This window comes from Pteronotus mesoamericanus, unplaced genomic scaffold, assembly GCF_021234165.1.
Source record: "Pteronotus mesoamericanus isolate MK-2021 breed Mesoamerican mustached bat unplaced genomic scaffold, CSHL_Meso_final contig_130, whole genome shotgun sequence".
Classification (NCBI taxonomy): Eukaryota; Metazoa; Chordata; class Mammalia; order Chiroptera; family Mormoopidae; genus Pteronotus; species Pteronotus mesoamericanus.
The window spans coordinates 13,033,883-13,046,542 of NW_026555060.1; the positions used below are offsets into that span (position 1 = coordinate 13,033,883).

Consider the following 12,660-nt stretch of genomic DNA (forward strand, 5'->3'; position numbering starts at 1 on the left):
GTTGGCTGAAGCATCACACTGATGTGCCAAGGTTGCGCCAAGGTTATGCTAAGGTTGAGCATTTGATCCCTGGTCAGGGCACATACATGAATCAACCACTGAATGAATAAAGGGGTAGGAAAATAGATCTCTCTGTCTCTGTCTCTGTCTCTCTCGTCCCGCCCCCCACCCCTTTCCTCTCTCTGTAAAGTCAATAAATAAATTTTTCTTAATTCCCATTTGCTGGTTCTAGCTAAAGCAAGGACTGGGGCTTTGAACCTGCCTCATATTCTTCATTAAGAGCTCTTCCTATCAAAATTTCCATTTTAGGCTATAGGAAGGACCATATAGCTTTCATATGAAGCAAGACAAATAAAAAAACATTAGAATTATGAAATATGCAGTACAGAATTCAAACTATGTACATATATTTTCGTTTAAAAAACATTCTTAAAAATTGTTTTAAAAACATTCTTAAAAAAATTGCATAAAATGTGCCCTATTGTTTCTACTAAACTAAAAATAATTGTTTTTATCTCTGGAAAAGGACTTTTCTCAAAAGGAAAAATTGAAATAAAAATTACATACACAAAAAAAAATCTGATAAAATTGGTATAATCCTTGATTATATTTCAAAAAAGTGCTGTTACCTTTTTTAAGGTAACATTTTTACAGAATTAACTTAAAAAACAATGCAAAGTGCTCTTTGCATTCTTTGGTCACAATATTTTTTAACATTTTAATACATTTCTCTGATGAACTACAAAATGCTGTTTTACCATATTTACACATTAGTCACTAATTTTTTTTTTAAAAACAATATTGTCCTAATATAACTGGGACTCAATTACATTGGTTTATAAACAAATATTTCCCCAAAGCTTCAACAGTAAATTTTTTTTTAATTTCACTTTCTCAAGTGGCAACTGAAGCTTTTTGTAGAACTATATGTACATTTCTATTCATCTTCCCTTTAAATGTTTTGGTTCTATAAAGCAGAGGTAAACTTCCTCATAAAATACATATACTAAGACATCCTTTTAATTTGTAATTTCGGTAGATAAAAATGGAAGTAAAAATGTTTAGGGAGTAAACAAATAGACCACAACTTGGATATTTCTTACATATCCTTTAATTTCTAAATTAGAATATAAAATATATCGAAGAAAATCAACCTCTGAAAATGGCCAATTTTTTTATACTTATGGCCTTGATAGTTTACAAAAACTAAATTAAAATTGGTTTTAACATAACAAAGTAAAAACTTAAAAAGCAACAAATTAGCTGCAGGAGATGACTAAAGCCAACCTTCACACCAAACATATTTCTCGTCTAGCTTGGTGTCCCTTATAGTTTACCCAGGTGTGCTCTCAATTCATCCGAGTCCGAAAGTTAACAGTAAGAAACAGCAAGTTAGTTCCCTACCCCAGATTGAAAATAAAATTATAGCTACAGGAAATTAACTACTCCATCAATGCCAACTGCTTCTAAAATTTATTTTTTGGTTATGAAGGTAATTTGGAAAGGTCTAATACCCATAAATCATTACTATGCTTTATAATCCATTTTAAAAACAATCCTGTCTTTTTATGTATTTTATATGCCTCATTCCTATACTAGTATCTGTCATTTTTTTTTAGTACTGTCAGCAATAGAGCTATCTCATTTGTCTTTATTTCTCCAAAGCATTCTTCTTGTCTGTGACTTTCTGCGTGCACTAATAGCTGACAGCTTCTCTCTCCCCAGAGAATTAGACTAAAATTTCTATTACCTAGTTGCCAAGGCAGAACAAGAGGGTATCTACATGCAAAATTTTTAAAACAGGAGAGTGAAAATCAGCATAATATCAGTGTAAACTCCGTGATGACAGGACTTTTGGAAACGTTTGCAACTTCTTCTGGTTTTCACTCATACTATCGTGCGCCTCTGTCCGCACTAGGATAAGTTCTGCTAGGCCATGCTGGTGGGAGACCTGCCCCATGATCTCAGAACAGCACACTTACATCGTCAGCCAAGGCAGCGGCACCGTGGAGGATGGGCACAGGATTCTGCTTCTCATAGTAGTGTAGTTTTTCATGAATCTGGAAGAAAAGCAAATGAATACAAGTTCAACTTCTAGCAAACAATCTGAGATATTTAACTATTTTTATCATTGGAAATAGAAACCAATCGCTGAACACTCTAAATAAAAATTACGTTTCTATAAATGTATAGATGACAAGTATGTGTGCATAATTCGTTTATTACTATGGTCCAGTGTTTATTATAAATAGACGAACAGAAAAAAAAAATCATCAACTAGAACCCACATTGAAACTACACTTCTGGGTTTGCTGTGGTTTTTATTGCTGTGTTGTTTTTTTTTTGTACCAACAAACATTAGCATAATAAAACCTTTAGTTTCTTAAACATATTGCTTCAATACTTCAAGTATTGGTTGTAGTTTATATTCCTGCTAAAGACATAAATTATGATTAGAGCAAAGCAGCAAACCTGCAGCCACATCCTGACAGCTGGGTGTGTAATAACCACCGAAACAGAAGGAGCTGGTGCTGCATGGATCTGCGTCCAGCACTCCAGGAACACACTGTGCTTTTAATTATTATTTTTTTTTCCAAATTGCCAACTTCACTCTCAAAATTCAAATTTCTAAGAAGCAATGGTATTTCTCATAACTTGAAATATTTCTCATAACTAGTTTAAATAAAATAATTTTCCATATTGGAAAACAAGTAAAATTATATTAATAAATAAAAAGTAATTTGGAACTTTATTTACCATCATCATTATATAAGAAACACAATGGCAAGAATTCATTTTAAAGCATTATAAGGCCAAATGAGTTCCTTTCAAATTCTATTATTATAGCTAAGAAATGAAAGATGCGTTGACAAATTCAAAACTGTCAGCCATTATTTAATCTAGATCAGCTTTTACAGAGGTGCACTTAAAATTTTATACTTGAAAACTTACTTTAGCCTCATAGTTGACCAAACTGCCCCCCACTATACTGTATGAAAAAGCGTTGCACCTCACAAATTTTCTGTTCCTAATAGGTATCAAGTGATACACTCTTTAATTATAGTCAAAGCTAACCAAACTCTCTCATAAAAAGTCTGGAAGATAGATTTTATTTTGAATTCCTTGATGCTATTGCTAAGAGAGGATTCTATTACTTTTTTGGCAACCTGGTACATAATGCAAAGCGTCAGCAAAATAATTTTGACATTTATGATATTACCAGAACTATCAGGGCAACACTTTTACTTAATATCTTGGAACTGTTAAACACTTATTACATCTGAGTAATAAACAAATTTTCAAGAACACAGACTCATAAAAAGTAAGATTTTGATTTGAAAAACTATTACAGTATAGTTTAAAACCAACCATCCTAAGAGTTAAATTAATTTTAATTATCAAGAATTAGGTTACCTCAATATATGCTATCACTGAACTTACCCTCTCATAAATGCTTCCAACTTTATTGCAACTATTTGATTAAATGTCAGTTTTCCTTCGATAATAAATAGAGGCTTTTACATATTAGAGACAACGTGACTGTGTTACCTACATAATAATTACCAATACTATAAGTAATACAGTCTTCAATGAGTACAATATCTTAATAACTTAACCTTCAGGAACACTAATGGAAGATAGCGCCATCATCCCATTTTATAGATAAACAGGTACACGGGACAGAAATAAGTTGCTGTGGTCCCATTTACAAACAGCAAATGGCAAAGCTGTGATTTAAAACTCAGGCCATTTGGCTCAACATCAGAGCTCTTTACCACCCGTTTGCCTGCTTCTCAACTCATCTCTGTTCTCCACTGACCCCATTCACTGCTGAAAGAATATGGCCTGCGCGTGGGACACAGAAAAGAGGCTGGACAGATATGCAACAAATAGTAATGGCTGTTTTCAATGATGACAGGATTAATGATGATTCCACTTCACCTCTCTACCTTCATTTTTTGTTCCTACGGTTTCTAATATTTCTATATTAATTTATATTACTACTGTAATTGTAACATAAAATCACAAGCCTTAAATTATTTCTCTACTTAATTTGCTTCTTCTGAGTGTCCTTTATTTTTTATTTTTTTTAACCCTCGCCTGAGGATATGTTTTATTGATTTTTTTTGAGAGAGAAGAAGGGAAAGAGGGAGAGAAACATCGATGTGAGACATAAACATCAACTGGTTGCCTCCCACAGGTGCCCCAAGCAGGAACCAAACCCGCAACCTAGTTATGTGCCCTGGCCCAGGGTCTAACCCACAACCACCAACTGAGCCACCTGGCCAAGGCCTGAGTTGTCTTCTAAAAAGCAGCCAGCTCCTCTTTCTACATCATCTCCCCTAGGCCCTCATCTGAGAACCCAACCCTAATCTGCCCACCCCTGGACTTTTTACTATATTGAGAATTTTTTTAATGTTTTAGAATTCCAAATTCTGGCAACCCTACATTCTTATGTATTTTACTTCAGTACACAATTTTAAAAATTAAGTTGATAGGAAAGTAAAAATTACTCTAAGTAATTTTGAACTGTTCACTGTTTCCAAAAATATTGACAGAAATTCTGCTTTTCAACAGTTCCAGGTAAGAAAACTAAAAAGCCAAAATGATACAATAAATAGGTAACATGTATAGACTTCACGCCAAGGCTGTCCAAGAGAACTTTCTGTAATGTTGAAAACATTCCATATCAGCTTGTTCAATATGTAATTTGGACTAGTCACATGCGGTTATTGAGCACTTGAATAAACTGTGGCTCCGGTACCTGAAGAACTGAGTGTTTTATTTAATTCTAATTAATCTAAATTTAAATTCCCACAGGTAGTTAGTGGCTCTCACACTGAATAACATGGTATAGCTTTATATTACAAACTCTGATTTCTTCTTTTTTATTACCCGAGAAAAATTCACTATGATATATTTAGCAAATTTTCCAGTGTGGTAACATTTTGGAATCCAATAGAAAAAGAGATAACCAAAGACGTGGCTTAATCATCAATAAAGCAAACTAGCACCTATTACTAAATATCATGTATAGCCAAATCTGCAAAATCTTATTTATTTTAACTAAACATGTCCTTTTGAAGACTCAACCATGTAAAAAACATTGTACTTAATTTCTATCTCCTCAAAACACAAAGAGAGCAAAAGTGTAAGGAGTTGAGGGAAGAACGGAGTTAGGAATAAAGAAGTCTGGAAAGAAGGGGAGACACTTAAATTTATTTCACATAAAAATATGCAATTATTCAAAAGTAAGACCCTAAAAAAAGAATAGTATGCTAAAATATTTAAAATACACAACTAATAAAAAAGGACATTTCAAAATCCACTTACATTTATGCTCTATTAAATAGTGTAAAGTATGTGCGCATGAGGGTTTGTTTTCTATAATTACACTGGTAATCAGAATAAGTCAGTTATAATCAAAATCAGTTCTATATGTAACCAATTCTTAAGGAAAAACTGTAAGTATCTTCATTTACAAACATCTTGAAAATAAATGGTTAATATATGCAAGGGAGTCTGGTGCCAATAATCTAATTTTAGTACACATACAGTAGAAAGTGCTTTAAATGAGGCCTTAATAACAAAAGTATAAATAAGGCTTAACTAGTCCCAGTGCAATCATTTGATTTCAGCCTCTCAATGATGTGTAGAGGCACTGAAACTGAGCAATCCACTCCTGGTTACTGAAATGATATTAAATAAACCTAGGCTGTAAAAATCCGTTTCCTGTCTTCTACTCAGTGTAAAATGGTATTTAAAATAACTACTCTGAAGTTTGAATCTCTACTATGTTAATTAAAAGTACCTGATCTAGTACTGGCATGTGCATACAACATGCACACGCACACCCCCACCCCCACCCCATCTACCTCCTTTATTCAAAACACAGAGGAGAGGGAATTCCGAATATTAAAAGCAGATCCCTGGGACACAATGACAGTCAAGAAGAGCTGGAGATCATACACTACGCTGTGTAGGAATAAAAAATAAAGTAGTCTCATGTCTGGGGCCCTCATTAAATACAACAATTCAATATTTCTCCAAAAGGAAAACATAAAAATGAAACAAAACTTCAGCTGAACAAAACAAAGGAGCAATAAAGCAAAGGGGAAATTTGAACTTAACAATAAACACAGTTAATGCAACAGTGCTAATTCTATGTCCTTCTTTCCAATATTATACCACTAATCTCTCTCTTTTGGCTAATTGTCTTGGCCAATAACTCCAGGGGGAAAAAAAATGGAATGGCACTACAGAAAGCTGGCATCCTTGTTTTGTGTCTGCCCACTGGCTTTGCGTTACTATATATATTTATTTATTTATTTGAAATTAGGATTCATGCATTCTTACTTTGTCAAGAATTTTTTTAAAGAATGTTCAATTTCATGAAATGCTTTTCAGTATTTACATTTTATTTTATTTGACAAGTTAATATGGTAAATACTATGTATAAATTTCTAAATATTGACCCATCCTTGTACTCCCAAAATGAAAGTCACTTGGTTAAAATGTATTATTATTTTAATATGCTGTGAGATTCTGTTGGATTTAGAATTTCTGCATCAATATTCTTAACTTGATGCTGGCACTTGTGGGGGTCTTTTTTGGGGGAGGAAGTATGTTCCGTATTTACTGGGTCTTGACATCAGTGTTAGTCATTTCATTATATTTGTAATTATGAAAGCTATCATTTTGTTAAAATTCTCACCCAAGGCTATGTTTTTTAATTGATTTTAGAGAGTCTTCTCTCTAAGGGAGAAAGAGAAAGAGACATTGATGTGAGAGAGAAATATCAACTGGTTGCCTCCAATACACACCTGACTGGGGATTGAACCTGCAACCTAGGTATGTGCCCTGGTGAAGGATCAAACCCTCAACCTTGTGGTGCATGGGACAACGCTCCAACCAATTGAGACACCCAGCCAGGGCTAAACGTTATCCTTTTGTACATTCTGAAAACATCTAAATACGACTGGAATTATCTCTACGTATTTGATGGAATTTCCTTGAGAAATCAGCTGGGTCTGACACATTTGGAGGGTAACTTTATCCCCCAAATTTATTTTTTCTAGTTGGTTTATGACAATTTATCCATTTAGGTTTTTCTCTCTCTTCTAGTGTCAGTTACAGAAAATACTATTTCCGAGAAAATTGTTTATTTTTATCTTGCTTTTAAAAATTTACTTTTTAAATTTATTTTTGAAAAGTCTCTTAGGAATCTGTGAATTTCCTGTATTACCTATGTTTTTCTTTGTTACCATTTATTTTGGTGAATTTGTACTGTAGTCATGTCCACCCCCATCCCTTCATTAGTTAGCTAATAGTGCCTTTTCAAAGAACCTCCTTTTAGATTTGTAAGTTTTACCATTTTTACTTTCTAATATTTTTTCTTTTTTTGTTGTCCCAATTTTCCCCCCTCTGCTCCCTTCTGCCTGGTACTGCCACGCCCCCCACCCCCGACCGCAATCCCCCACCTTAGTTCATGTCCATGGGTTGTGAATGTAAGTTCTTCGGCTTCTCCATTTCCTATGCTATTCTTAACATCCCTCTGTCTATTTTGTACCTACCAATTATGCTTTTTAACCCCTGTACCTTTTCCCCCAGTTTCCCCCTTCCTCCTCCCAGCTGATAACCCTCCAAATTGACTTAATTTATTCCCTCTTTCTTTTTACATAACCCAGCCCTACATAACACATAAATCATGTGCATCAAGCAAATTAATGGAAAACAAAATAAATGGAAAACTACTGTAACTGGAATTTTATTCATCGATAAAATATTGAATAAAAGAAGCACTCATTCCAGGAGAAAGATACTCAGAGTCAGGAACACAACATGGCAAGAGTGAAAGTGATTCTAACCTTGTCATTAGTGGAACAACTGAGGAGGAAGAGGTTTTTGTCAATTTAATCTTGCCATTACATACTTTGGTACTCACTTAAGCTTACTTACTAGTACAAGAAGATTCAGGCTATCTGCGTTGCTAGTGGCACTAAGATGATAAAGGACTGGCTATGTACACAATTATAAGATTGGAAACGAAATCATGTACTTTCAACTCCTTTTCATCTTTGCCTTTCATTCATGCAATGATTCTAGTCCTAAGAAATGCTGAAAGTGGTTTTCAGGTTTTTTAATTTTAATTGCATATAGTGCATCATTTTCTAACTTCTAAAACTTTTGAAATTTTAATTACTTATGTTCAATTTTTAAATACTACACACGTTAAAATTTTTCAATGTGATAAATAAACTACAAAGCAGCATCTTAGTTGAAGAACTATTAACCTGATATATCTGGCTTCAGATATCTTGTGAAATAAATCACAGGAGATTTGGCAGAAGACCCATCCTTCCTCTCTCTCCTCCAAGATAAAAACATTATCCTGAAACTGCTGGATATATTCCCACGCATACCTTCATATTTTTAAACATATATACATCCATAAACAATACACGCTTCTTTTTAAAATGTACATAGATGGTGCTGTTTCCTTTACAATTGGATTCTTCATTCAATACTATATTGAGATATCTAGGTTGATATATGTAGATCTAGTTCATCCATTTTAATAGCTGAATAATATTCTACTCAATAAATAGTTTATGTATCCATTTTTTAACTGAGAGACACTATGGGTGTTTCCACTTTTTTGCTATTGACTCTTTTCACACGACTCCTTCCTGCACTGTTGTAAACACCTGAAAGTGTTTCAGTGTGTCCTGTGTCCCCATACCCTAGCCAAGACTTGGTATTAAGCAGACATTTTACCAATCAAATGGATACGAAACATAATCTCCTATGGTCTGAACTCATCCTCTCCAGTCTATGACCTGTTTGTTCATAACAGCTTTTGAGGAACAGACAGCTACTCCCCACATCAAACCTTGCCTTCCCTAATAACTGAACTGCAGCCTTTCCACGGGGAAACCACTAGGAGCAACTTGTTACACTTTGCTTTCAATTAAGGCCAGGGCGTTTGCAAAATCTCATAATGATGAGTAATTCTTATAAGGGACATGGCCTTAAAGTGGTTATAAGAACCCAAAACAGTTTTTAGGCTTAAGTTAAATTATAAAAAGGCAACAAACCATCAACCTTTTGATTTTGGTTGAAATGTGCAATTCTACTTGAAATCATTTCTCAGAAGCCTCTCCACAGATATGATTCCTTTAGTTCCCAGAACAACATTCTAGAGGAAGTAGGCTTTATCCAATTTAAAAAATAAATAAATAAAAAGCCATTAAAGTGGAGAGATAAGGGCCAGTTTGTGCTTCCCTCCGTTTTTCTTCTGAGGTGGGGGAGGAGGGGAATTGGAAACAGGAAACCAGTTGAAAGGATATTGCTGCACTGGTTAAGACACTCCCAGGGGCTTGTCAGGGTTCAGCGCAGGTTACCCTGGAGGTCGCGCGGGCTTTTTCTTCTTTTGCGCACAGGCCTCCTGGACTCCACCTCCTCTCAGGAGCCACACTACCGCCTCTGCCCCCGAGCCAGCTGTGAAATGGGACATACTCTTCCCAGCTGTTGTTTTCCCTGCTGTCCCCAAAGACAAGCATACAGCTCCGTATGTTTTAGGGATTTTACTGCATCACATGGGGAAACAGGGACAAAGAAAAAATAAATGTGAAGAATTTATAACACTTTTCACAGTTTTTAAAAATGATGTATCAATATGATTTATTAAGAGCCTTGAATTCAGACATAACTGAGGTTAAATCCCAGTTCAGCCTCTTACTTGCCATTAGACAATTTATTTAACTTCTGCAATGGACTGAATGTTCATGTCCCTCCCAAAGTTATGTGCTGAAGCCTATTTCCCACAATGCAATGATATTAGGAGGTGTGGCCTTTTGGGAGGTGATTAGGTCATGATGGTGGAACCCCCGTAAATGGGGCTAGTGCCCCCCATAAGAGACACCAGAGAAAGCCTTGATCTTGGACTCTCCACCCTCCTGAACTGTGAGAAATACATCTCTGTTGTTTATAAGATACCCAGTCTATGGTATTCTGCTACTGTAGCTTAAATGAACTAAGATAACTTTCTAAACCATAGCTTCTTCATATTTAAAAGAGGATAATAATAGTACCTGCTACATAGAGATGTTACTGTGAAAACGAAACAAAGTGATCATTAAGAGGGCTTCACACTGTCTCTAAAAATAGAAAATACCCAGTAAGTGGTAGTTCATGTTCTGCTAATTCCTAATACCTCTCTCCCACCCACTGTTATTCCTAGGGACAGAATACATTAATTTCCCCTTGACTACGTCATAGGACACATATAACAAGTGATGCCTAAAGAGAAAATCTAAGTAGAACTGGTACCCTCTATGCTCAACTAGAGAAAATGCAGTTCTGAAGGACGATAAACTAAATGACATCTCCCTTGACATTTCTTCCGCAACAGTGAAATTAAAAGAGGGCCTGAATGAAGGCAGTTGGTGCCGGGTTGAGAAAGTCAGGGCGGACACAGAAAGTACAGAAATTAATTTGACCACAGCAAGTGGCAAGTGATGAAGAAAGTACAAGATTGAGCTAAGAATATCAAAAGAAATTTCCAGGCAGAACGTGGTTTGTGATGAAAAATCTAGATCTACGAGTTTAACAATACATGTAAAAAGGGCCAATCTTTAAGCAATCATTGCTTTAGTTGCCCTATTCCCAAAGGAGGAAGTTCTATCTTTGGGGAGAATGAAATCCTCGCACAAGAAAAAATATAACAACCAGATGGAAGGGTTCTTAGAAAAAAGAGTAACCATCACAATTATTTCAAAGGCCAGAGAAGTAGGTATCATTGTTGTCAACTACCATCTCCCAAGGAGAATTAAAAAACCCTTTGTCCACAATTACAAATTCTGCTGAAGCTGAAGAGGAAACATAATTTTAAGATGAGCTAGGACCTAATCAGGGAAGGTAGAGTGCATTCCAACATCCCACATGGGGAATGAGTGTTAGGAACCAGACTTCACTCATAGAGGAACTACCCAGCAATCATAAATTGTCTGTCACTTCTTTATTCAAATCCTTCAGTGCCATACCACTGCACTCAAGGTTAAGTGTATGCTTGTCAATGCAGTTACAAAGTCCCGTGGTCCCTCATGACCTACAGGGTTCAATCTCAAGCCATTCTCCTCCAAGTTCCAAACGTAGAGACCCTGTGGTTGTTCCTCAGGCAAACAGGGTCTCGCCAACACTGAGGCATTCTCTCGGCCTACAACGTCCCTCAGTCTCGGGAGGTGCCCACATTCATCTCTGGGCCTCAGCTCAAATATCACATACACAAAGATGCACTCCCCAACAGTCCTATCTAATAAAGATTAGTACTCCCCCACTATTACTTCTGATAGCTCTTTATTCTTTTTGTTCATCATCCTTATCAGACTTCACCTTTGTAGACTTATTGTATTTATGTGCTTACACCCGTCCTCACTAGGTAATAGAATTCACAGACTAGGGAATGTGAGTCCCTCAGATTCATCACTACTTCCCTAGCTCATAGGCAAATATCTCTCATAAATTCCAAGACATAAAACTATAATTATTATTAATTAATGACAAATGGATCTATGAATCTTTAATTCCCAGTCAGCTAGTAACATTCCAAGATCATGGTTTAAGAGATGATAGAGCAACTTTCTTCTTCTTGTCCCAAAACTGATGACTAGTGCCCAAAGATGGAAAAGCAGTGTTAAGTCCCATATACTAAGAAAAACTTCTGTCAGCTGGAAATATACAACTGTCGATAGCTCAAGAGCTAAGTGAAATGTAAACATCAGCCATACCTATCATCCCATCTGCCACTTCCCAGTGCCTATGTATATACTGGGTTAGCCTAAAAGCCCATTTAGTGTTTTTCCACAAAATAAAAGACGTTTCTCATTTTCACCAATAACTTTATTTGGATATTTTGCATATGTTGGCTATCTCCCACATGATAGAACATTGATTTTTCTATTAATGTCTTGATTTGTTTGCTATCAACTTCAACTGGTGTACCCAACCATGGAGCATTGTCCAGAGAGAAATCTCTAGCACTAAACTGCACAAACCACTTTTGACACATTTAATCAGTCATAGAGCCTTCTCCATACACTGTATGAATCTTTTTTTTTTTGCATTTCAGTTGCATTTTTACCTTTCTTGAAATAATAAAACATAATATGCCAAATATGTTGCTTATTTTCTTCCATCAATATTAAAATGGCTACACAAAAATTCACCAATTTTGATTTTTTTAAATGCATGCTGATATGACAGCTGTCACAATACAACCTAACAAAGTTATTTCAAATGAAGTTAAAGACAACTAAGCACTGCTAGAGCCATCTTAACAGAAAAATCCAAATGGACATTTTGGCCAACCCAATAGTATATATATGTATGTTTATAATACATATAAGAGGATGCAAGACAGGAAAATTGACTTATAAAAATAGGAAATGAGAAAAATAGAAATAGGGAGTCTATATCCTAGTGAAGAGGAAAGTGAAGGAGGCAAGTCTCTAGGAGAACGGAAGTGTGGATAAGAAGACTGAAAAGATACTCTCCAGCTCCAGCAGCTGACTCACTGATTTACCTTGTGTGTCTATCCAAAGCAGGGAGAAGGGAAATGAGGAGAGATGACAAAATAAAGAAAGGGAACAATGGGTGAGG

The 12,660-nt window shown here is 35.6% G+C and overlaps 1 protein-coding gene across 3 annotated transcripts in view; it reads right to left on the bottom strand.

Annotated features, from left to right (window-relative positions):
- MPP7 (MAGUK p55 scaffold protein 7) overlaps positions 1-12,660 on the bottom strand; it is a 247,737-nt gene that overhangs the window by 100,443 nt on the left and 134,634 nt on the right. For all 3 annotated transcript variants that reach the window (XM_054592269.1, XM_054592278.1, XM_054592262.1), the window contains exon 4: positions 1,983-2,060. In XM_054592269.1, coding sequence (XP_054448244.1) covers positions 1,983-2,060 — 78 coding nt within the window. The remainder of the gene's footprint in view (positions 1-1,982; positions 2,061-12,660) is intronic.